At 41.2% G+C, this 25,590-nt stretch overlaps 1 protein-coding gene across 2 annotated transcripts in view; it reads left to right on the forward strand.

The window, feature by feature from the left end:
* LOC115226099 (ion channel TACAN) overlaps positions 1-25,590 on the forward strand; it is a 51,483-nt gene that overhangs the window by 15,390 nt on the left and 10,503 nt on the right. For both annotated transcript variants that reach the window (XM_029797083.2, XM_036514905.1), the window contains exons 5-8: positions 17,629-17,688; positions 21,553-21,648; positions 23,286-23,375; positions 24,591-24,656. In XM_029797083.2, coding sequence (XP_029652943.1) covers positions 17,629-17,688; positions 21,553-21,648; positions 23,286-23,375; positions 24,591-24,656 — 312 coding nt within the window. The remainder of the gene's footprint in view (positions 1-17,628; positions 17,689-21,552; positions 21,649-23,285; positions 23,376-24,590; positions 24,657-25,590) is intronic.

The following is a 25,590-nucleotide window of genomic DNA, read 5'->3' on the forward strand; positions in this document are numbered from 1 at the left end:
GTGAGAGGCTGGATCTGGCCTTGTTTTGAATTAATCATGCATTATCTCATAGCTTTGAGATTCCAATGATGTGATTGTTTATTTTTAGAATGACATTGTAGGGTAGGTGTGAGAGGCAGGATCTGGCCTTCTTTTGAATTAATCATGCATTATCTCATAGCTTTGAGATTTCAATGATGTGATTGTTTATTTTTAGAATGACATTGTAGGGTAGGTGTGAGAGGCAGGATCTGGCCTTGTTTTGAATTAATCATGCATTATCTCATAGCTTTGAGATTGCAATGATGTGATTGTTTATTTTTAGAATGACATTGTAGGGTAGGTGCGAGAGGCCGGATCTGGCCTTGTTTTGAATTAATCATGCATTATCTTATAGCTTTTGAGGTTTCAATGATGTGATTGTTTATATTTAGAATGACATTGTAGGGTAGGTGTGAGAGGCTGGATCTGGCCTTGTTTTGAATTAATCATGCATTATCTCATAGCTTTGAGATTTCAATGATGTGATTGTTTATTTTTAGAATGACATTGTAGGGTAGGTGTGAGAGGCAGGATCTGGCCTTGTTTTGAATTAATCATGCATTATCTCATAGCTTTGAGATTTCAATGATGTGATTGTTTATATTTAGAATGACATTGTAGGGTAGGTGTGAGAGGCAGGATCTGGCCTTGTTTTGAATTAATCATGCATTATCTCATAGCTTTGAGATTTCAATGATGTGATTGTTTATTTTTAGAATGACATTGTAGGGTAGGTGTGAGAGGCAGGATCTGGCCTTGTTTTGAATTAATCATGCATTATCTCATAGCTTTGAGATTTCAATGATGTGATTGTTTATTTTTAGAATGACATTGTAGGGTAGGTGTGAGAGGCAGGATCTGGCCTTGTTTTGACTTAATCATGCATTATCTCATAGCTTTGAGATTTCAATGATGTGATTGTTTATTTTTAGAATGACATTGTAGGGTAGGTGTGAGAGGCAGGATCTGGCCTTGTTTTGAATTAATCATGCATTATCTCATAGCTTTGAGATTTCAATGATGTGATTGTTTATTTTTAGAATGACATTGTAGGGTAGGTGTGAGAGGCAGGATCTGGCCTTGTTTTGATTAATCATGCATTATCTCATAGCTTTGAGATTTCAATGATGTGATTGTTTATTTTTAGAATGACATTGTAGGGTAGGTGTGAGAGGCAGGATCTGGCCTTGTTTTGAATTAATCATGCATTATCTCATAGCTTTGAGATTTCAATGATGTGATTGTTTTTTTTTAGAATGACATTGTAGGGTAGGTGTGAGAGGCAGGATCTGGCCTTGTTTTGAATTAATCATGCATTATCTCATAGCTTTGAGATTTCAATGATGTGATTGTTTATTTTTAGAATGACATTGTAGGGTAGGTGTGAGAGGCAGGATCTGGCCTTGTTTTGAATTAATCTTGCATTATCTCATAGCTTTGAGATTTCAATGATGTGATTGTTTATTTTTAGAATGACATTGTAGGGTAGGTGTGAAAGGCAGGATCTGGCCTTGTTTTGAATTAATCATGCATTATCTCATAGCTTTGAGATTTCAATGATGTGATTGTTTATTTTTAGAATGACATTGTAGGGTAGGTGTGAGAGGCAGGATCTGGCCTTGTTTTGAATTAATCATGCATTATCTCATAGCTTTGAGATTTCAATGATGTGATTGTTTATTTTTAGAATGACATTGTAGGGTAGGTGTGAGAGGCAGGATCTGGCCTTGTTTTGAATTAATCATGCATTATCTCATAGCTTTGAGATTTCAATGATTTGATTGTTTATTTTTAGAATGACATTGTAGGGTAGGTGTGAGAGGCAGGATCTGGCCTTCTTTTGAATTAATCATGCATTATCTCATAGCTTTGAGATTTCAATGATGTGATTGTTTATTTTTAGAATGACATTGTAGGGTAGGTGTGAGAGGCTGGATCTGGCCTTGTTTTGAATTAATCATGCATTATCTCATAGCTTTGAGATTTCAATGATGTGATTGTTTATTTTTAGAATGACATTGTAGGGTAGGTGTGAGAGGCTGGATCTGGCCTTGTTTTGAATTAATCATGCATTATCTCATAGCTTTGAGATTTCAATGATGTGATTGTTTATTTTTAGAATGTCATTGTAGGGTAGGTGTGAGAGGCAGGATCTGGCCTTGTTTTGAATTAATCATGCATTATCTCATAGCTATGAGATTCAAATGATGTGATTGTTTATTTTTAGAATGACATTGTTGGGTAGGTGTGAGAGGCTGGATCTGGCCTTGTTTTGAATTAATCATGCATTATCTCATAGCTTTGAGATTTCAATGATGTGATTGTTTATTTTTAGAATGACATTGTAGGGTAGGTGTGAGAGGCTGGATCTGGCCTTGTTTTGAATTAATCATGCATTATCTCATAGCTTTGAGATTTCAATGATGTGATTGTTTATTTTTAGAATGGCATTGTAGGGTAGGTGTGAGAGGCTGGATCTGGCCTTGTTTTGAATTAATCATGCATTATCTCATAGCTTTGAGATTTCAATGATGTGATTGTTTATTTTTAGAATGACATTGTAGGGTAGGTGTGAGAGGCTGGATCTGGCCTTGTTTTGAATTAATCATGCATTATCTCATAGCTTTGGATTCAAATGATGTGATTGTTTTATTTAGAATGACATTGTAGGGTAGGTGTGAGAGGCAGGATCTGGCCTTGTTTTGAATTAATCATGCATTATCTCATAGCTTTGAGATTTCAATGATGTGATTGTTTATTTTAGAATGACATTGTAGGGTAGGTGTGAGAGGCTGGATCTGGCCTCGTTTTGAATTAATCATGCATTATCTCATAGCTTTGAGATTCAAATGATGTGATTGTTTATATTTAGAATGACATTGTAGGGTAGGTGTGAGAGGCAGGATCTGGCCTTGTTTTGAATTAATCATGCATTATCTCATAGCTTTGAGATTCAAATGATGTGATTGTTTATATTTAGAATGACATTGTAGGGTAGGTGTGAGAGGCAGGATCTGGCCTCGTTTTGAATTAATCATGCATTATCTCATAGCTTTGAGATTTCAATGATGTGATTGTTTATTTTTAGAATGACATTGTAGGGTAGGTGTGAGAGGCAGGATCTGGCCTTGTTTTGAATTAATCATGCATTATCTCATAGCTTTGAGATTTCAATGATGTGATTGTTTATATTTAGAATGACATTGTAGGGTAGGTGTGAGAGGCTGGATCTGGCCTGTATTGAATTAAACATGCATTATCTCATAGCTTTGAGATTCCAATGACGTGATTGTTTATTTTAGAATGACATTGTAGGGTAGGTGTGAGAGGCTGGATCTGGCCTTGTTTTGAATTAACATGCATTACCTCATAGCTTTGTGATTTCAATGATGAGATTGCATATTTTAAGAATGACATTGTAGGGTAGGTGTGAGAGGCAGGATCTGGCCTTGTTTTGAATTAATCATGCATTATCTCATAGCTTTGAGATTCCAATGATGTGATTGTTTATATTTAGAATGACATTGTAGGGTAGGTGTGAAGAGGCTGGATCTGGCCTTGTTTTGAATTAATCATGCATTATCTCATAGCTTTGAGATTTCAATGATGTGATTGTTTATTTTTAGAATGACATTGTAGGGTAGGTGTGAGAGCAGGATCTGGCCTTGTTTTGATTAATCATGCATTATCTCATAGCTTTGAGATTTCAATGATGTGATTGTTTATTTTTAGAATGACATTGTAGGGTAGGTGTGAGAGGCAGGATCTGGCCTTGTTTTGAATTAATCATGCATTATCTCATAGCTTTGAGATTTCAATGATGTGATTGTTTATTTTTAGAATGACATTGTAGGGTAGGTGTGAGAGGCAGGATCTGCCTTGTTTTGAATTAATCCTGCATTATCTCATAGCTTTGAGATTTCAATGATGTGATTGTTTATTTTTAGAATGACATTGTAGGGTAGGTGTGAGAGGCAGGATCTGGCCTTGTTTTGAATTAATCATGCATTATCTCATAGCTTTGAGATTTCAATGATGTGATTGTTTATTTTTAGAATGACATTGTAGGGTAGGTGTGAGAGGCAGGATCTGGCCTTGTTTTGACTTAATCATGCATTATCTCATAGCTTTGAGATTTCAATGATGTGATTGTTTATTTTTAGAATGACATTGTAGGGTAGGTGTGAGAGGCAGGATCTGGCCTTGTTTTGAATTAATCATGCATTATCTCATAGCTTCGAGATTTCAATGATGTGATTGTTTATTTTTAGAATGACATTGTAGGGTAGGTGTGAGAGGCAGGATCTGGCCTTGTTTTGAATTATCATGCATTATCTCATAGCTTTGAGATTTCAATGATGTGATTGTTTATTTTTAGAATGACATTGTAGGTAGGTGTGAGAGGCAGGATCTGGCCTTGTTTTGAATTAATCATGCATTATCTCATAGCTTTGAGATTTCAATGATGTGATTGTTTTTTTTTTAGAATGACATTGTAGGGTAGGTGTGAGAGGCAGGATCTGGCCTTGTTTTTGAATTAATCATGCATTATCTCATAGCTTTGAGATTTCAATGATGTGATTGTTTTTTTTTTAGAATGACATTGTAGGGTAGGTGTGAGAGGCAGGATCTGCCTTGTTTTGAATTAATCTTGCATTATCTCATAGCTTTGAGATTTCAATGATGTGATTGTTTATTTTTTTAGAATGACATTGTAGGGTAGGTGTGAAGGCAGGATCTGGCCTTGTTTTGATTAATCATGCATTATCTCATAGCTTTGAGATTCAATGATGTGATTGTTTATTTTTAGAATGACATTGTAGGGTAGGTGTGAGAGGCTGGATCTGGCCTTGTTTTGAATTAATCATGCATTATCTCATAGCTTTGAGATTTCAATGATGTGATTGTTTATTTTTAGAATGTCATTGTAGGGTAGGTGTGAGAGGCAGGATCTGGCCTTGTTTTGAATTAATCATGCATTATCTCATAGCTATGAGATTCAATGATGTGATTGTTTATTTTTAGAATGACATTGTTGGGTAGGTGTGAGAGGCTGGATCTGGCCTTGTTTTGAATTAATCATGCATTATCTCATAGCTTTGAGATTTCAATGATGTGATTGTTTATTTTAGAATGACATTGTAGGGTAGGTGTGAGAGGCTGGATCGGCCTTGTTTTGAATTAATCATGCATTATCTCATAGCTTTGAGATTTCAATGATGTGATTGTTTATTTTTAGAATGGCATTGTAGGGTAGGTGTGAGAGGCTGGATCTGGCCTTGTTTTGAATTAATCATGCATTATCTCATAGCTTTGAGATTTCAATGATGTGATTGTTTATTTTTAGAATGACATTGTAGGGTAGGTGTGAGAGGCTGGATCTGGCCTTGTTTTGAATTAATCATGCATTATCTCATAGCTTTGAGATTCAAATGATGTGATTGTTTATTTTTAGAATGACATTGTAGGGTAGGTGTGAGAGGCAGGATCTGGCCTTGTTTTGAATTAATCATGCATTATCTCATAGCTTTGAGATTTCAATGATGTGATTGTTTATTTTAGAATGACATTGTAGGGTAGGTGTGAGAGGCTGGATCTGGCCTCGTTTTGAATTAATCATGCATTATCTCATAGCTTTGAGATTCAAATGATGTGATTGTTTATATTTAGAATGACATTGTAGGGTAGGTGTGAGAGGCAGGATCTGGCCTTGTTTTGAATTAATCATGCATTATCTCATAGCTTTGAGATTCAAATGATGTGATTGTTTATATTTAGAATGACATTGTAGGGTAGGTGTGAGAGGCAGGATCTGGCCTTGTTTTGAATTAATCATGCATTATCTCATAGCTTTGAGATTCAAATGATGTGATTGTTTATATTTAGAATGACATTGTAGGGTAGGTGTGAGAGGCAGGATCTGGCCTCGTTTTGAATTAATCATGCATTATCTCATAGCTTTGAGATTTCAATGATGTGATTGTTATTTTAGAATGACATTGTAGGGTAGGTGTGAGAGGCAGGATCTGGCCTTGTTTTGAATTAATCATGCATTATCTCATAGCTTTGAGATTTCAATGATGTGATTGTTTATATTTAGAATGACATTGTAGGGTAGGTGTGAGAGGCTGGATCTGGCCTTGTATTGAATTAAACATGCATTATCTCATAGCTTTGAGATTCCAATGACGTGATTGTTTATATTTAGAATGACATTGTAGGGTAGGTGTGAGAGGCTGGATCTGGCCTTGTTTTGAATTAAACATGCATTACCTCATAGCTTTGTGATTTCAATGATGAGATTGCATATTTTAAGAATGACATTGTAGGGTAGGTGTGAGAGGCAGGATCTGGCCTTGTTTTGAATTAATCATGCATTATCTCATAGCTTTGAGATTCCAATGATGTGATTGTTTATATTTAGAATGACATTGTAGGGTAGGTGTGAGAGGCTGGATCTGGCCTTGTTTTGAATTAATCATGCATTATCTCATAGCTTTGAGATTCCAATGATGTGATTGTTTATATTTAGAATGACATTGTAGGGTAGGTGTGAGAGGCAGGATCTGGCCTTGTTTTGAATTAATCATGCATTATCTCATAGCTTTGAGATTCCAATGATGTGATTGTTTATTTATGTAATCGACTTGACTCCTTTGTCTGTCCTTGTTTGTCCCCTCTATGTTTAGTCCCTTTTGGGCAATAAAGAAATAAGTATTTTGTCTGTCTTTATGTTCTGAGTTCAAATTCCGCTGAGGTCGACTTTGCCTTTCATCCTTTCGGGGTTGATGAAATAAGTACCAGTTATGCACTGGGGTCAATGTAATCGACCCAGATTTCAGGCCTTGTGCCTACAGTAGAATGAAGTGTCTTGTAACTTTGAGCTCCCAGTGAGGCAATTGTTTATTTTTAGAATGACATTGTAAGGTCGGTGCAAGAGGTTGGATGTGGCCAGGTTGAACATAAAACAATATTTGGGCCAGATATGGTCAGTTTAAATGCTAAAAGGTCAATGGGAAAATGTGAAGCCATGCAACATGTTTATCTGGGTCTTTTTGTTACATTTTGGCTGTGTGGTAAGTAGCTTGCTAACCAACCACATGGTTCCGGGTTCAGTTCCACTGCGTGGCATCTTGAGCAAGTGTCTTCTGCTATAGCCTCGGGCCGACCAATGCCTTGTGAGTGGATTTGGTAGACAGAGACTGAAAGAAGCCCGTCGTATATATGTATATATATATATATGTGTGTGTTTGTGTGTCTGTGTTTGTCCCCATAGTATTGCTTGACAACCGATGCTGGTGTGTTTATGTCCCCGTTACTTAGCGGTTCGGCAAAAGAGACCGATAGAATAAGTACTGGGCTTACAAAGAATAAGTCCCGGGTCGAGTTGCTTGATTAAAGGCGGTGCTCCAGCATGGCCGCAGTCAAATGACTGAAACAAGTAAAAGAGTAAAGAGTAATTGTTTGCACGTGTTGTCCGTGTGCTTACATATTTGGGTGTTTGTCTGTGTTCTTGTCAATGGACACCGTTCCTCGTTAGCAACCATATAGATACATGTGGTGCATGGGACTTCATTGTAACATTTCAGTTCCTCTGAATTCAGCATTTTTTCTCCCCCTATGAACCCTTTCGATTTCTATTTTACATGGATTGACCTCCATAGCTATTCGATGTTTAAAAAAAAATCGTATAATATATTCATAATTAAATATTATTAGGAAGTGTAAAAAAATAATTAAATATTTTGCGTATTGTTGAAGTATAAACAAAATACTTACACATAAGCTTTAACAAGATCTTATATGGACCCCCAAGAGTCATCTGGACGCCTGAGAGTCGTATGAACCCCCGAGAGTCGTACGAACTCCCGAGAGTCGTACGAACCCCCGAGAGTCGTACGAACCCCCGAGAGTCGTACGAACCCCCGAGAGTCGTACGAACCCCCGAGAGTCGTACGAACCCCCGAGAGTCGTATGAACCCCCGAGAGTTGTACGAACCCCCGAGAGTTGTACGAACCCCCGAGAGTCGTACGAAACCCCCCCCCCTCGAGTATTCTATCCCCCCCCCCCGAGAGTCGTACGAACCCCCCCGAGAGTCGTACGAACCCCCCTGAGAGTCGTACGAACCCTCCCAAGAGTCGTACAAACCCCCCGAGAGTCGTACGGACACTCCCGAGAGTCGTACGAACCCCCCCCCCCCCCCCGAGAGTCGTACGACCCCCCCTCCGAGAGTCGTATGGGACCCCGCCGAGAGTCATGCAGACCCTACGAGAGTCGTACGGACCCTGGTTAAGAACCACTATTTTCACTTAATCTGTCACTGATTTGACCCCCATCCCCTCCTACTTAATTCCTTAATTCCTGGGGCATTTAGACTTGGGAATCCTTTCAGCTACAGGAAATCCAATCAGGTGTTCCTCACAATAAATCATTAAAAAAAAATCATCTAGTTTTGCCAGAGTATTCCAAGTGAGTATCTGTTATCTTGTTTCAATCATTGAACTGCGACCCTGCTGGGGCACCACCTTGAAGGTTTTCAGTTGAACGAATCAGCCCCACTACTTAAAGGATACATATGCTCATATTCTGAATTCTAATTTTTCCTGTTTGCATATACATACATACATACACATGTATAAATATATAGGTGCAGGAGTGGCTGTGTGGTAAGAAGCTTGCTTCCCAACCACATGGTTCCGGGTTCAGTCCTGCTGTGTGGCACCTTGGGCAAGTGTCTTCTACTATAGCCTTGGGCTGATCAGAGCTTTGTGAATGGATTTGGTAGATGGAAACTGAAAGAAGTCTGTCGTGTGTGTGTGTGTATATATATATATATATATATACACACACACACGACAGACTTCTCAAGATTAATCAGCCGAAATTACTACGATGATCCGGTTCTTGACTGAAGACTGAGGGGTTCGAATGTCCTGTCCATGTTTATTGTATCGTCTTCTATGAGTTATACGTTCTTGTCCATGTTGTATTTTTCCACATACCTTTATATATATATATATATATATATATATATATAACGGGAAGGTTTACGAAAATAAACAAAAGACGAAGGCAGGTGGAGTACAAACAAACAAATGTATTAGTATAGCGCTCAGGAATAGAAATAGAAAAAGTCTTTTACGTTTCGAGCCTACGCTCTTCGACAGAAAGATACACAGAAAAAAAACAAGGAGAGAAAAAAATGCATGTAGGAGAAAATATATATATATATACACACACACACACATATATATACATACATATAAAAGTGTGTGTACATAAGTGTGTATCTTTTTTCCCCCCATCACTCGGCAACCAATGTTTTGTTTATATCCCTGTAACTTAGCAGTTTGTCAAAAGTGACTGATAGAATAAGTACTGAGCTTACAATGAATAAGTCCTGGGGTCGATTTCTTTGACTAAAAAACCCTTCAAGCTGAAACGTGTAAAAGAATGTACACACTCACACACACGCACACACACACACACACACACACACACACACACACACACACACAATGTGCTTCCTTCAGTTTCTGTCAATAAAATCCACTCACAAGGCTTTGGCCAGTCTGGGCTAGTGCCATGCAGTGGGGCTGAACCTGGAACCATGTGGTTGGTAAGTAATCTTACCACACAACAATGCCAGCACCTTAGTCTCCCCATGCGATGCACTATTTGTGCACAACTGCACTAAAGTGTTGCAGCACACGTCGGAAAGCATTTCATCGAAGAATATGGTTCTTCTATTAATAAATCAAGGCACAGGAGTGGCTGTGTGGTAAGTAGCTTGCTTACCAACCACGTGGTTCTGGGTTCAGTTCCACTGCGTGGCACCTTGGGCAAGTGTCTTCTACTACAGCCTCGGGCCGACCAAAGCCTTGTGAATGGATTTGGTAGACGGAAACTGAAAGAAGCCCGTCGTATATATGTATGTTTTCTGTATGTATGTGTGTGAGCGTGTATGTTTGTGTGTCTGTGTTTGTCCCCCTAGCATTGCTTGACAACCGATGCTGGTATGTGTACGTCCCCGTCACTTAGCGGTTCGGCAAAGGAGACCGATAGAATAAGTACTGGGCTTACAAAGAATAAGTCCCGGAGTCGATTTGCTCGACTAAAGGCGGTGCTCCAGCATGGCCGCAGTCGAATGACTGAAACAAGTAAAAGAGTAAAGGATGGTCTTCTCTGGAATGTCTCCTGGATCCATTTGATCAGCTCTCACCTGGTGCTAAACAAAAATTGCTCCAGGAAAATCGCTGTCGAACAGGAGACGACAAACAGGGGACGATATTAAAAGGGATTTCACTTATAAATTTATATATTTTCAGGAAGCTCTTTACTGCCTTGTCTATACTTCACCTTCCTGCAACACACCCCCTTCTTTTATATTTGAACTTCAGTATACCAAGGTAAACTTTATAGCCACATAAAGCTTTCTCAGCCTCTACGCTCCATCCCATCATCCCCTCCTTATTTTATCTTCCATCTTTTTACCTTGCAATTAATATATTTCCTCCGCAGTCCTTCTGATATGTTATTACTACTGCATCACTACTGCAGTTTCGATACCGCTGCATTGTTACTGCCACTTTGATACTGCTGCGATGTTACCACTGCATTGATACCATTGCATTGTTTCCGCTGTATTACCGCTTATTCGTTACCGCATCCTTGCTGCTTTTACCAAGCTTTTTTTAACCCTTAACCCTTTAGCATTTAAACCGGCCATATCCGGCCAAAATATTCTCCCTTGTTTTATGTTCAAATTGGCCAGATCTGGCTTCTCACACCAGCCCTACTATATAATTCTTGGCTGTGTGGTAAGTAGCTTGCTTACCAACCACATGTTTCCGGGTTCAGTCCCACTGCATGGCACCTTGGGCAAGTGTCTTCTACTATAGCCTCGGGCCGACCAATGCCTTGTGAGTGGATTTGGTAGACGGAAACTAAAAGAAGCCTGTCGTATATATGTATATATATATATGTGTATGTGTGTGTGTTTGTGTGTCTGTGTTTGTTCTCCTAGCATTGCTTGACAACCGATGCTGGTGTGTTTACGTCCCCGTCACTTAGCGGTTCGGCAAAAAGAGACCGATAGAATAAGTACTGGGCTTACAAAAAAGAATAAGTCCCGGGGTCAAGTTGCTCGACTAAAGGCGGTGCTCCAGCATGGCTGCAGTCAAATAACTGAAACAAGTAAAAGAGTAAAAGAGTAAAGAGTATTACTTTTGACAGAATAATGTGAATACACCTTGACTGGCTTCTGTGCTGGTGGCACGTAAAAAGCACCATCCGATCATGGCCGTCTGCCAGCCTTGCCTGGCCTCCGTGCCGGTGGCACGTAAAAAGCACCAACTGATCGTGGCCATTGCCAGCCTCCCCTGGCACCTGTGCCAGTGGCACGTAAAAAGCACCCATTACACTCATGGAGTGGTTGGCGTTAGGAAGGGCATCCAGCTGTAGAAACGCTTCCAGATCAGACTGGAGCCTGGTGCAGCCTCCTGGCTTCCCAGATCCCCGGTCGAACGTCCAACCCATGCTAGCATGGAAAGCGGACGTTAAATGATGATGATGAGGTTCAATGTTAATCAAAGGAAGTCGTAAGTCTCCTCTTCGACTCATTGCATAATTATTTCGTTGCTTCGTCAGCAATTGCGGCATTGCACCAAATCCTTTGTATAATTTCTTTGGCATTCAGTCGGTTATGACGACGAGGGTTCCAGTTGATCCGATCAACGGAACAGCCTGCTTGTGAAAGTAATGTGTAAGCGGTTCAGACATGTGTACCCTTAATGAAATTCTCAGGGAGATTCAGTGTGACACAGTATGTGACAAGGCTGGCCCGAAGATTCTGGGGCATATGGCGTAGTGGTTAAGAGCGCAAGCTACTAACCCCAAGATTCCGAGTTCGATTCCAAGTGACCTGAACACTAACAATAATAATATTGAAAAATACCTTAGGAATGAGAGCCCAGGTTTGAAATTTCCCCAAGACACCTGATGAAGGCTGGAGGGTTTATCAGCCGAAAGGTTGTGTTAACAACAAAACACCCTTAATGAAATTCTCAGGGAGATTCAGGGTGACAAAGTATGTGACAAGGCTGGCCCCAAGATTCCGGGGTATATGGCGTAGTGGTTAAGAGCACGGGCTACTAACCCCAAGATTCCGAGTTCGATTCCAAGTGACCTGAACACTAACAATAATAATATTAATAATGATATTGAAAAATACCTTAGGAATGAGAGCCCAGGTTTGAAATTTCCCGAAGACACCTGATGAAGGATGGAGGGTTTATCAGCCGAAAGGTTGTGTTAACAACAAACAAGATGAGGACAAATATCCATCGAATGTAAATTATGTAAATAATGAACAGTATAGCTTGTTTGCTGGTCAATATTCTCATTTATCATGTGACCACATGACTGACCAGACTATCAGATGTTGTTACACATTGCTGGTCACAATGCTCTTTGCATTGTTTTAGCCTTTAAACGATGCCACCCAACTGGCTAGGTGAGCGGGCCAACATTTCCCCAACTGATTGAAAAGGGGGAAACGGAGCAACTTGATATGAAGTGTTTTGCTCAAGAACACAACACACCGTATCTGGATGCCTGGGAGTCGTACGAACTCCCGAGAGTCATGGGAGCCTCCGAGAGTCGTACGAACCCCCGAGAGTCGTACGAACCCCCGAGAGTCGTACGAACCCCCGAGAGTCGTACGAACCCCCGAGAGTCGTACGAACCCCCGAGAGTCGTACGAACCCCCGAGAGTCGTACGAACCCCCGAGAGTCGTACGAACCCCCGAGAGTCGTACGAACCCCGAGAGTCGTACGAACCCCCGAGAGTCGTACGAACCCCCGAGAGTCGTACGAACCCCCGAGAGTCGTACGATCCCCCGAGAGTCGTACGATCCCCCGAGAGTCGTAGGGAGCCTCTGAGGGTGTATCCCCTTGAGAGTCTACGGACCCCCCGAGTATTCTATGCCCCCTCGAGTATTCTATGCCCCCTCCCCTGAGAGTCGTATGGGACCCCGCCGAGAGTTATGCAGACCCCCGAGAGTCATACGGACCCTGGTTGGTTTTCAACCACTGACCCATGGTCAAGCAATCATGAATGTGACTGCCTAGCTACTAGGCCATACACCTTCACATTTTCTTTATTGATATTCAGTTATAATTCCTGTGTTGTGTGGGTCGCTATCTAGAAAATGTTCAATAGGTTTTTATCTCCTAATCCATTGAAATGAGAAAAGAAAAAGAAATCACTTTTGTTCATGTTGTTGTGTTTGCTCAAATCTGTATACTCTTACTCCTACTTGTTTCAGTCATTTGACTGCGGCCATGCTGGAGCACCGCCTTTAGTCGGGCAAATCGACCCCGGGACTTATTCTTTTGTAAGCCCAGTACTTATTCTATCGGTCTCTTTTGCCGAACCGCTAAGTGACGGGGACATAAACACACCAGCATTGGTTGTCAAGCAATGCTAGACACACGAACATATACACATACACACAGACACACGAACATATACACACACATACATATATACGACAGGCTTCTTTCAGTTTCCGTCTACCAAATCCACTCACAAGGCATTGGTCGGCCCGAGGCTATAGCAGAAGACACTTGCCCAAGGTGCCATGCAGTGGGACTGAACCCGGAACAATGTGGTTGGTTAGCAAGTTACTTACCACACAGCCACTCCTGCGCCTGTATGTTTAGGTTGTTTTATCTTTTACCTGTTTCGGCCATTAGGCTGTGGCCATACTGGGGCACTGCCTTGAAGAATTACATAGTCGAATGAATTAAAAGCTTGATATTTACTATATCATTCTCTTTTTGCTGAACCACTAAGTTACTGGGATGTAAACACACCAACACCAGTTGTGAAGGAGGACACACAGACACACGTAAAAGACCCCTTCTGTTATGACTGACCATGGAATTGTACCAAGAAAATTCCCTTCTGAGACACTAGTCTGAACAAGGTTGCTTCGTGGAAGACCAGCAGTCGCCCATGCATACCAGCCTCCCGTCTCTGCCACTGATGTTATCCAAGGGAAAGGCAAAGGGGCCGATACAGCTTGGCACCTGTGAAGTCACAACTCATTTCTACACCTGAGCGGACTGGAGTGATATGAAATAAAGTGTCTTGCTCAAGAACACAACACACAGCCCGGTCTGGGATTTGAACTCACTGCTTCATGATTATAAGCCTGATGTTCTAACCACTGAACCATATACCTATTTCTTTACTACCCACAAGGTGCTAAACACAGAGAGGACAAACAAGGACAGACAGAGGGATTAAGTCGATAACATCGACCCCAGTGCGTAACTGGTACTTATTTAATCAACCCCGAAAGGATGACAGGCAAAGTCGACCTCGGCGGAATTTGAACTCAGAACGTAATGGCAGATGAAATACCTATTTCTTTACTACCCACAAGGGGCTAAACACAGAGAGGACAAACAAGGACAGACAGAGGGATTAAGTCGATTACATCGATCCCAGTGCGTAACTGGTACTTATTTAATCAACCCCGAAAGGATGACAGGCAAAGTCGACCTCGGCGGAATTTGAACTCAGAACGTAGCAGCAGACGGAATACCGCAAAGCATTTCGCCCGACGTGCTAACGTTTCTGCCAGTTTGTGACGGAACCATATACCTTCACACACACACACACACACACACTATGCTTTTTTCAATTTCCATCTACCAAATCCATGCACATGCCTTTTGTCGGCCCAGGGCTGTGGAAGAAGACACTTGCCCAAGGTGCCACTCAGTGGGACTGAACCCAGAACTATGTGGTTGGGAAGCAAGCTTCTTACCACACAGCAATACCTGCGCATTACCAATCTTTCAAAAGATGTTTTTTTTATCTCACAATCCATTGAAATGAGGGAAAAAGAAACTGTCTTTGTTGTTGTTTTGTGTGTGTGTGTGCTTAGATTTTTGTATTTTTAGGAGTGTTCCTCAAAATATCTCTATATCTTGGCGCAGGAGTGGCTGTGTGCTAAGTAGCTTGTTTACCAACCACATGGTTCCGGGTTCAGTCCCACTGCGTGGCACCTTGGGCAAGTGTCTTCTACTATAGCCTCGGGCCGACCAAAGCCTTGTGAGTGGATTTGGTAGACTGAAACTGAAAGAAGCCCGTCGTATATATGTATATATATATATATATATATAGGTGCAGGAGTGGCTGTGTGCTAAGTAGCTTGTTTACCAACCACATGGTTCCGGGTTCAGTCCCACTGCGTGGCACCTTGGGCAAGTGTTTTCTACTATAGCCTCGGGCTGACCAAAGCCTGTTGAGTGGATTTGGTAGACAGAAACTGAAAGAAGCCCGTCATATGTATGTATATATATATATATATATATATATATATATAGGCGCAGGAGTGGCTGTGTGGTAAGTAGCTTGTTTACCAACCACATGGTTCCGGGTTCAGTCCAACTACGTGGCACCTTGGGCAAGTGTCTTCTACTATAGCCTCGGGCCGACCAAAGCCTTGTGAGTGCTAGATATTAAAAAAAATATGCCATTTGGGGCTAGAAATAAAGGGGTAAAACGTGAAATTCTTTGAGCAGGCATGTGTCTTATGCGAAATCTGTGATGAGTCCGAGTGATGCTGATGACCTAGAGTCCCCTCTATGTATGTGTATGTATGTATATATGTGTATGTATGTATGTGTTTGTATATATGAATGTATGTGTGTGTGTGTGTATGTATATACACTTGCGTCAGAAATTAATTAGCACTTCTCAAATTTCTACATTAAATAGGTTAAATCAATTAACCTTATGAGCTGTTCAAAACGTCTTACGCGATGAGAAAACTTAGTATGGTGTGATTTCGGTCCTTGCGAGGCGCTACCTATATCTATTAAACAAAGGAAGATTTGTCTGCATCCGCACTCCAAGTTGTTGCACTGCTATGTCAACATCATAAGGCTGTAGACTCTCAAACTGCTCTGCAAACAAAGTTACGTCATCGTTCTGCGCAACAGTGAACTCGCAACAAAGCAATAGTTCGAGATATGGCCACTAGGTGACAGCACATAACTTGAGTGAAGAGCAAATCAAGGGTGCTAATTAATTTCTGACGGTAGTGTATGTGTTTGTGTGAAGGCGCATGGCTCAGTGGTTAAAGCATCAGACTCACAATCACGAGGTTGTGAGTTCGATTCCTGGACTGGGCTGTGTGTTGTGTTCTTGAGCAAGACACTTTATTTCACGTTGCTCCAGTTCACTCAGCTGTAGAAATGGGTTGTGACGTCACTGGTGCCAAGCTGTATCGGCCCCTTTGCCTTTCCCTTGGATAACATCAGTGGCACGGAGAAGTAGGGCCGGTATGCATGGGTGACTGCTGGTCTTCCATAAAGCTTGCCCAGACTTGTGCCTCGGAGGAGAGCTTTCTAGGTGCAATCCCATGGTCATTCATGACTGAAGGGGTTCTTTACCCCTTTTATATATGTATGTATGTATGTATGTGTGTGTATGCATGTATGTGTGTGTGTATGCATGTATGCGTGTATATGCTTGAATGCATGTGTGTATGCTTGTATGCATGTATGTGTGTATATGCTTGAATGCATGTGTGTATGCTTGTATGCACGTGTGTGTATGTGTGTGTGTATGTGTTCTTGTATGCATGTATGTATGTAGGCTTGTACATATGTGAAGGCGCATGGCTTAGTGGTTAGGGCATTTGGCTCGCGATTGTGAGGTCGTGAGTTCAATTCCCGGTGCGTGTATGTTTGTGAATCTCGGTGTTTGTCTCTACATTCATGATAACTGGTGTTGGTTTGTTTATATCCCTGTAACTTAACATTTTGGCAAAAAAAAACCCAGCTCACTAGTTAGTTAGTTAGTTAGTTAATTTGGCTCAAAAGCAAATAGCAAGGCCATGTAGGGGGACATGGAGTTAAGTACAGGGTGGTGTTCATGTAAAGAGTTCAGGCCACTTGAGGTCAAGGGAGGCTTTGAACAAAGCGGTCGTCGGCATCTTCACCATCTCGTCTGGCAGCTTGTTCCATGGATCCGCAACCCGGACGGAGAAAGCTCCTCTCCTTCGATTGAGATGAAATCGTCGCAGGTAGAGCTTTTCGGAATGACCCCGCAGCCGACGCTCTGGAGCAGGAGTGAAGAACAGCTCTTTCGAGAGGTTACACTTTCCGCTTATGATGTTGTGGGCGAGAATGAGATCACCACGGCGGCGGCGTTTTTCAAGAGAATAAAGGTCGAGCGTCCTCAGCCTTTCTTCGTAGGACAAATTTTTGAGACCATGAACCATGCGGGTAGCCAGCTTCTGGACTCTTTCGAGATGCTGTATGTCTTTGAGGAGATAAGGAGAAGAGGCTTGAATCCCACTAGAATAAGTACCAAACTTAAAAAACTAAATACTGGAATTAATTAGATTAATTAACTTCTTCTGGGCAGTACTCCAGCCTGGCCACAGTCCAGTGGTTAAAAACACATAAAAGAACAAGGATGTATTTACATGTATGGGTGTGTGTTTGTGTGTATTGTCTGTACGAATATGTTATCATTATTAATATTGATATATATTTATTTTTCTTTATATTTCATTTAGGTTGTACTTGAGTGTCATTCTGGGCCAAGTCAACGTATCGCTGCTCAACAAAGGAGACAAGTAAGTCAAACCCGTTCTAGCAACGAAAGTATTCTCTAGATAAACTATCACACACACACTTATAGATAGGTAAATATGTAGTGTGTAAGTTGGGATATATATAATCCGAGTGTTTACAACATCGAAGAATGGAGTTGGTGATATTACTTTCACAATTCACATTTTAACCCATCATGTGCCATATTCATTAATATGTTGGTGATTATTGATTTAATCTTATACACTGTGTAAATATTCTTTCACAATGCATATGGGAATTAAAATTAATTCCTCTAAGCATCACCAAAAACAATGTGTGTGCGCGTGCATATATATATATATATATATATATATATATATATATAATATTAGAGACAAACAAGGAAAGACTTAATCAATACATAAAATTTTAATAAAAAGTTAAAAAAACCGCCACGACAATCTTCAGGTGGATTTCGATTTTCAAATCAGTTTCAATAATATTTTACTATAAAATTGGATTTAATCCTAAATCTGATTTTTTTCCCTGTAAATTTGGATTTATTCCCTAATATTTATTATTATTATATATATATATATATATATATATATATATATATATATTAATAGTTATTGCCAAGCTAATATGGTAGTCTATAAATATAAGACTAAAGCTGCCGCTGATTAGCTCCAAGAGGCCATCGCCTCTAGCTAGCTATATGACACACGAACCTGCGTCCATTATAGCCTTCGAACAGTGGAGGTCAGCCGCTTCACCTTGCTGGTCAGACATCTGCAGACATGTTTCAGGGTAGTTGCCCTTTATCAATGCAGAGTAGCCAGACCCAGCAGGTGTCTCTACCGACCGTCTGTTCGAAGGATTTATTTACCTAATTTCAGTGGAATACATCCACTTGTTTTCAATAATAGAAATATTAAAATCTCCTTTAGAGAGACTTAGAAATTTTAATATTTCTATATATATATATATATATATATGTATATATATATAATATATATATATATATATATATATATATATATATATATATATATATATATAATCATCATCATCATCATTTAACGTCTGTGTTCTATGCAAGCATGGGTGGAACAGTACCACAAGAGCTGTCCAGGCTGAAGCCTGCACCAGACTTCTGAGACTGTTTTGGCAGGATTTTACAGCTGGATGCCCTTCCTAACACCAACCACTCGGGCTCTGATGGATGTGTAATGTCAGTGTGCATACTCGACAGAGTGTAAGTACCTTGAGAGAAAAGTTGGATCTGAGAAGCATCAGATGTGGTGTGCAAGAGAGACAACTGCACTGATATGGTACAGGTGAGGTCAGCTTTGGCAAGGTTTTTACAGCTGGATACCCTTTTGAACACCAACCACTTTACAATGTGGACTGGGTGCTTTTAAGTGGCACCTGCACTGACAGGGTCACCAAGTACTTGCATGACAAGATCTTTTAAAAGGTGGTGAGGCATTTGAGGAGGTGATGATGAAATGGTTACAGTGAGACAGATACAGGTGTCTTGCTGAAGAGGATGTACAATGTTACCTGGCCAGAGAGAGGAAGATCAGGAATGAAGACAGAAACAGGTGTGTTACTGCAAAGAAAAGACACAGTTGCCCAACCTAAGGGAAGTGCAGGAGAAGGAGAGAGAGTGGGAGACTGCAGGATGGAGATGGTGGCAAGATACTGGACATGCTCACAAGGAATGGGGATCAGAGAATAAATGAGATGGTCGAGTAAAAGAAGAGAGAGATATAGGTAGTGGTAGGTGCCAGGGCATACCCTTGAGGTTGAAATGCCATAATATAAGTGATAGGACACTGCAAAGAGAGTACAATTAAAAATTGTGAGTAAGTGGCAAAATACCTGGGTATATAAAGTTGGAGGGGTTACTAGATAGCAATGATACAGAGGAACATGGTTATGAGGACAGGATTGGGGAGTGAGAGCCAGGCAGGGGTTGAGAGCCAGGCAAAGGGTGAGAGGCAGGCAGGGGGTGAGAGGCAGGCAAGGGGTGAGAGGCAGGCAAGGGGTGAGAGCCAGGCAGGGGGTGAGAGCCAGGCAGGGGGTGAGAGCTAGACATAGTGAATGAAGGAGGAAATGCAAGAAGGAGAAGAGATGATGGCTTGTTGGGGTAGGGTGAGGGAAAAATTTTCTTGTTAAGTGTAAGTGAAACACCCAGGTCGGGGGGCTGCCAGATGGCAGTAACAGAGTGAAACAAGGCATGTGGGTAGAATGTACAAGTCGGAGGCAAGCAGGGGGCAATGATACAGTGGCACCAGGCCAAAAGGACAAGATTGAGGAGTGGGAGGTAATCATAATGCATGAAACGGCAATGTGACGCTGTCCCCCCAGCTTTCCAGCTTTGGTCAAACTGTCCATCCCATGGACAATGGATGTTAAATGATGATGATGATGATGATGATGAGCTGGCAGAAACGTTAGCACACAGGGTGAAATGCTAAGCGGTATTTCATCTGTGTTTATGTTCTGAGTTCAAATTCCGCTGAGGTCGACTTTGCCTTTCATCCTTTCGGGGTCGATAAATTAAGTACCAGTTACGCACTGGGGTCGATGTAATCGACTTAATACCTATGTCTGTCCTTGTTTGTCCCCTCTGTGTTTAGCCCCTTGTGGGTAATAAAGAAATAGGTATTTCGTCTGTCGTTACGTTCTGAGTTCAAATTCTGCCGAGGTCGACTTTGCCTTTCATCCTTTCAGGGTCGATAAATTAAGTACCAGTTACGCACTGGGGTCGATGTAATCGACTTAATACCTATGTCTGTCCTTGTTTGTCCCCTCTGTGTTTAGCCCCTTGTGGGTAATAAAGAAATAGGTATTTCATCTGTGTTTATGTTCTGAGTTCAAATTCCGCTGAGGTCGACTTTGCCTTTCATCCTTTCGGGGTCGATAAATTAAGTACCAGTTATGCACTGGGGTCGATGTAATCGACTTAATCCCTTCGTCTGTCCTTGTTTGTCCCCTCTATGTTTAGCCCCTTGTGGGTAACAAAGAAATAGGTACTTATTTAATCGAACCTGAAAGGATGAAAGGCAAATTCAACCTCAGCGGAATTTGAACTCAGAATATAAACACAGATGAAATACCTATTTCTTTGTTACCCACAAGGGGCTAAACATAGAGGGGACAAACAAGGACAGACAAAGGTATTAAGTTGATTACATCGATCCCAGTGCGTAACTGGTACTTAATTTATTGACCCCGAAAGGATGAAAGGCAAAGTCGACTTCGGCAGAATTTGAACTCAGAACGTAACGCAGACGAAATACCGCTAAGCATTTCGCCCAGCGTGCAAACGATTCTGCCAGTTCGCTGCTTAAATAAGTACCAGTTGCGCACTGGGGTTGATATAATTGACTTAATCCGTTTGTCTGTCCTTGTTTGTCCCCTCTGTGTTTAGCCCCTTGTGGGTAATAAAGAAATAGGTATTTCGTCTGCTGCAACGTTCTGAGTTCAAATTCCGCCGAGGTCGACTTTGCCTTTCATCCTTTCAGGGTCGATTAAATAAGTACCAGTTGCGCACTGGGGTCCATATAATTGACTTAATCCGTTTGTCCCCTCTGTGTTTAGCCCCTTGTGGGTAGTGAAGAAATAAGTATTTCGTCTGCCGCAACGTTCTGAGTTCAAATTCCGCCGAGGTCAACTTTGCCTTTCATCCTTTCAGGGTCGATTAAATAAGTACCAGTTACGCACTGGGGTTGATGTAATCGACTTAATCCCTTTGTTTGTCCTTGTTTGTCGCCTCTATGTTTAGCTCCTTGTGAGCAATAAAGAGATTGATTTATATCTACTACTACTACTACTACTACTACTAATAATAATAATAATAATAATGATGTTTATGTAATATTTATTTATTTCAGATTCCAATACAAAAGGGAGTATGAGAGATTCAAACTAGTGGTCAGTTATATCGTAATGTGTCTGTCTTTTGTGCAGACGTTTTTTGGAAGTTACAGGTAAGTGTTAAAAGCATTTTTATATCTCGGCTTCTGTCCCCTAATTTTCCTTTCTGTTCATTATCCTCCGGGAGCTGTCACCAGCCACATCTCTCTTTCTAGAAATAGCTAATGATTCAACTACAAGGAGGTGCTGAACAGTTCTTGGTTTTAAGGGTTTCGTGAAAGGCTTGGTTGGAGGACCAACCTTCCGACTGTTTTTTTACGGGGCTTAGAAAAACTGAAGGACCACTGCAATAAGTGTGTGAATCTGAGTGGAGAATATGTTGTGGTGCCACGTAAAAGGGCCTGTGCAGTGCCACATAAAAGTGCCTGTGTGATACCAGGTATAAGTGCCTCTGCGACACCATGTAAAAGCATCAATGTGACATGGTGTAAACGCATCTGTGCGACACCATGTAAAAGCTTCTGTGTGACACCGTATAAAAGCTTCTGTGCGACACCGTGTAAAAGCGTCTGTGTGACACCGTGTAAAAGCATCTGTGCGACACCATGTAAGAGCGTCTGTGCGGCGCATTGTAAGAGCGCCTGTGCGACGCATTGTAAGAGCGTCCGTGCGACGCATTGTAAGAGCATCTGTGCGACGCATTGTAAGAGCGTCCGTGCGACGCATTGTAAGAGCGTCTGTACCACGCATTGTAAGAGCGTCTGTGCGACGCATTGTAAGAGCGTCCGTGCGACGCATTGTAAGAGCGTCCGTGCGACGCATTGTAAGAGCGTCCGTGCGACGCATTGTAAGAGCGTCTGTGCGACGCATTGTAAAAGCGTCTGTGCGACGCATTGTAAGAGCGTCCGTGCGACGCATTGTAAGAGCGTTCGTGCGACACCGTATTAAAGCGTCCGTGCGACACCGTGTAAGAGCGTCTGTGTGACACCATGTAAAAGTACCCAGCACTCTCTGTAAAGTGGTTGGTGATAGGAAGAGCATCCAGCTGTAGAAACCAGGTGAGATCAGATTAGAATCTGTAGCGGCTCTGGTCAAACCGTTCAACCCATGCCAGCACGGACAATAGTCTTTAAATGGTGATTGAGATGGTGATGTCCACCTATTGTAACCCCTCACATCGTCCGACTGTCTGCCCCTTATTCCCCTTCATTCCATTTGTACTGTTTTACTCTCCCTCATACACACATCATCATCATCATCATCGTTTAGCGTCCGCTTTCCATGCTGGCATGGGTTGGACGGTTCAACTGGGGTCTGGGAAGCCAGGAGGCTGCACCAGGCTCCAGTCTGATCTAGCAGTGTTTCTACAGCTGGATGCCCTTCCTAACGCCAATCATTCCATGAGTGTAGTGGGTGCTTTTTACATGCCTCCAGCACAGGTGCCAGACAAGGCTGGCAAATGACCACAGTTGGATGGTGCTTTTTTTGTGCCACCGGCACAGGGGTCAGGCAAGGCTGGCAAACGGCCATGGTCGGATGGTGCTTTTTACATGCCACCGGCACGGGGGTCAGGCAAGGTTGGCAACAGTCACGATCGGATGGTGCTTTTTATGTACCACCAGCACGGAGGGGCGGCGCTGGCAACGGCCACGTTTGGATGGTTCGCTTACGTGCCCCCGGCACTGGTATCACAGCTACAATTTCCACTGATGCTGATCGATTTAGATAAATTTCTCTATTTATTTTGCAGATGGGTAGATGCAGTCCTTCACTTTCTCCTCGTCTGGTATTATTGTACGTTGACCATCAGAGAGAGTATTCTTGTCGTGAATGGATCCAGGTAACAAAATAACATTATATACCTGCTCCGTCAAATGTATTGCTTATTTATCCACATTCTTTTAAATTAATCGTGCATTATCTCATAGCTTTGAGATTTCAATGATGTGATTGTTTATTTTAAGAATGACATTGTAGGGTAGGTGTGAGAGGCTGGATCTGGCCTTGTTTTGAATTAATCCTGCATTATCTCACAGCAGGTCTTCACAAGCACAGTTTATTGGTCAATGGTTAAAGGGTACTCTTAAATCGGCCAGTTATGCTGCACTGGCATAGGCCACGGTTACGGTTTCACTTGACTTGCCGGGTCTTCTCACGCACAGCATATCTCCAAAGGTTTCAATCACTTGTCATTGCCTCCGTGAGACCCAACGTTGAGATTTCAAAGATGTGATTGTTTATTTTTAGAATGACATTGTAGGGTAGGTGTGAGAGGCTGGATCTGGCCTTGTTTTGAATTAATCATGCATTATCTCATAGCTTTGAGATTTCAATGATGTGATTGTTTATTTTTAGAATGACATTGTAGGGTAGGTGTGAGAGGCAGGATCTGGCCTTGTTTTGAATTAATCCTGCATTATCTCATAGCTTTGAGATTTCAATGATGTGATTGTTTATTTTAAGAATGACATTGTAGGGTAGGTGTGAGAGGCAGGATCTGGCCTTGTTTTGAATTAATCATACATTGTCTCGTAGCTTTGAGATTACAAAGATGGGATTGCATATTTTTAGAATGACATTGTAGGGTAGGTGGGAGAAGCAGGGTCTGGCCTTGTTTTGAATTAATCATGCATTATCTCATAGCTTTGAGATTTCAATGATGTGATTGTTTATTTTTAGAATGACATTGTAGGGTAGGTGTGAGAGGCTGGATCTGGCCTTGTTTTGAATTAATCATGCATTATCTCATTGCTTTGAGATTTCAATGATGTGATTGTTTATTTTTAGAATGACATTGTAGGGTAGGTGTGAGAGGAAGGATCTGGCCTCGTTTTGAATTAATCATGCATTATCTCATAGCTTTGAGATTTCAATGATGTGATTGTTTATTTTTAGAATGACATTGTAAGGTAGGCATGAGGGATCTGGATGGTTCAACATAAAGCATGTAGAATAATTGCGCCAGTTATGGCTAGTTTAAATGCTAAAGGGTTAAGCTCCAAATGTCTACACACTAAACATCACTTATTCAAAGATTTTTCCCCTTCTGTTTCAGAATCAAAGGATGGTGGTTGACTCATCATTTCATTTCAACAGTTTGTGCGGGGATTTCCTTAATATGGTGAGGTTTTGGTGATTCTTTGTCATAAAAAAGAGATTTGTGATTACCACACTAAATTCTCTCTCTCTCTCTCCCTCTCTCATATATATATTCCCCACCCCCTCTGTCTGCAAGCATGGCTCTGTTGCTAAGGTGTTTGTCTTATAATCACTTAGCTTTGGGGTTCAATCTCATTGCATGACATCTTAGAGTTGCTTGTCTGCAACAATGGAATTGGGTTAACCAATGTCTCATGAAAAGAATTTGTGAGATAAAAGTTTGTCAGAAGCATACTAGCAGTATCGCCCGGCGTTGCTCGGGTTTGTAAGGGAAATAACTATATAAGCATTTTTAGAGAGTTACTTCCCTTATATAAGCCGAACAAAAAATGGATTAAAAATGCTGAAAAATGATGGTAAATTTCTTTTTAAATCATAGACTCATCATAGACGCGCCCTAATATTCAGAAGGGCTCGATATGAATCACGACTATAAGATACCCGCTTTTGGTTACACTGCACCGCAAAATGTGGGAGTGGTTAGGAATCTAAATTGGAGTAGACAGACACACACACAACCTTCATTTTATATATAAAGATATATATATTTACATACGTGCACACACACAAACACACACACACATATATATATATATATATTACGGAGATGTACTTACATAGCAAGTGACCTGATCTGAGATCATGTGCTGGAACAAAAACAATTGCAGCGTGGAAGGTGTTTATAAGCCATTTAAGAAACACACAAAAACCATTAGATTCACTTCTGTAGTACAAATGTCTTGTTCTCATAAATTTTGAATTAAAATCTTCCACCAATCCTTAGTCACAATTTATGTTCCTAACACTAGCTGAATGATAACTAAGTTATTTTACTAAATTCTTTGTTATATTTCAAATAATTGAAAGAAACACAGAGCATCTCAACAGAAATATGG

Source organism: Octopus sinensis, linkage group LG29 (assembly GCF_006345805.1).
Source record: "Octopus sinensis linkage group LG29, ASM634580v1, whole genome shotgun sequence".
Taxonomy (NCBI): domain Eukaryota; kingdom Metazoa; phylum Mollusca; class Cephalopoda; order Octopoda; family Octopodidae; genus Octopus; species Octopus sinensis.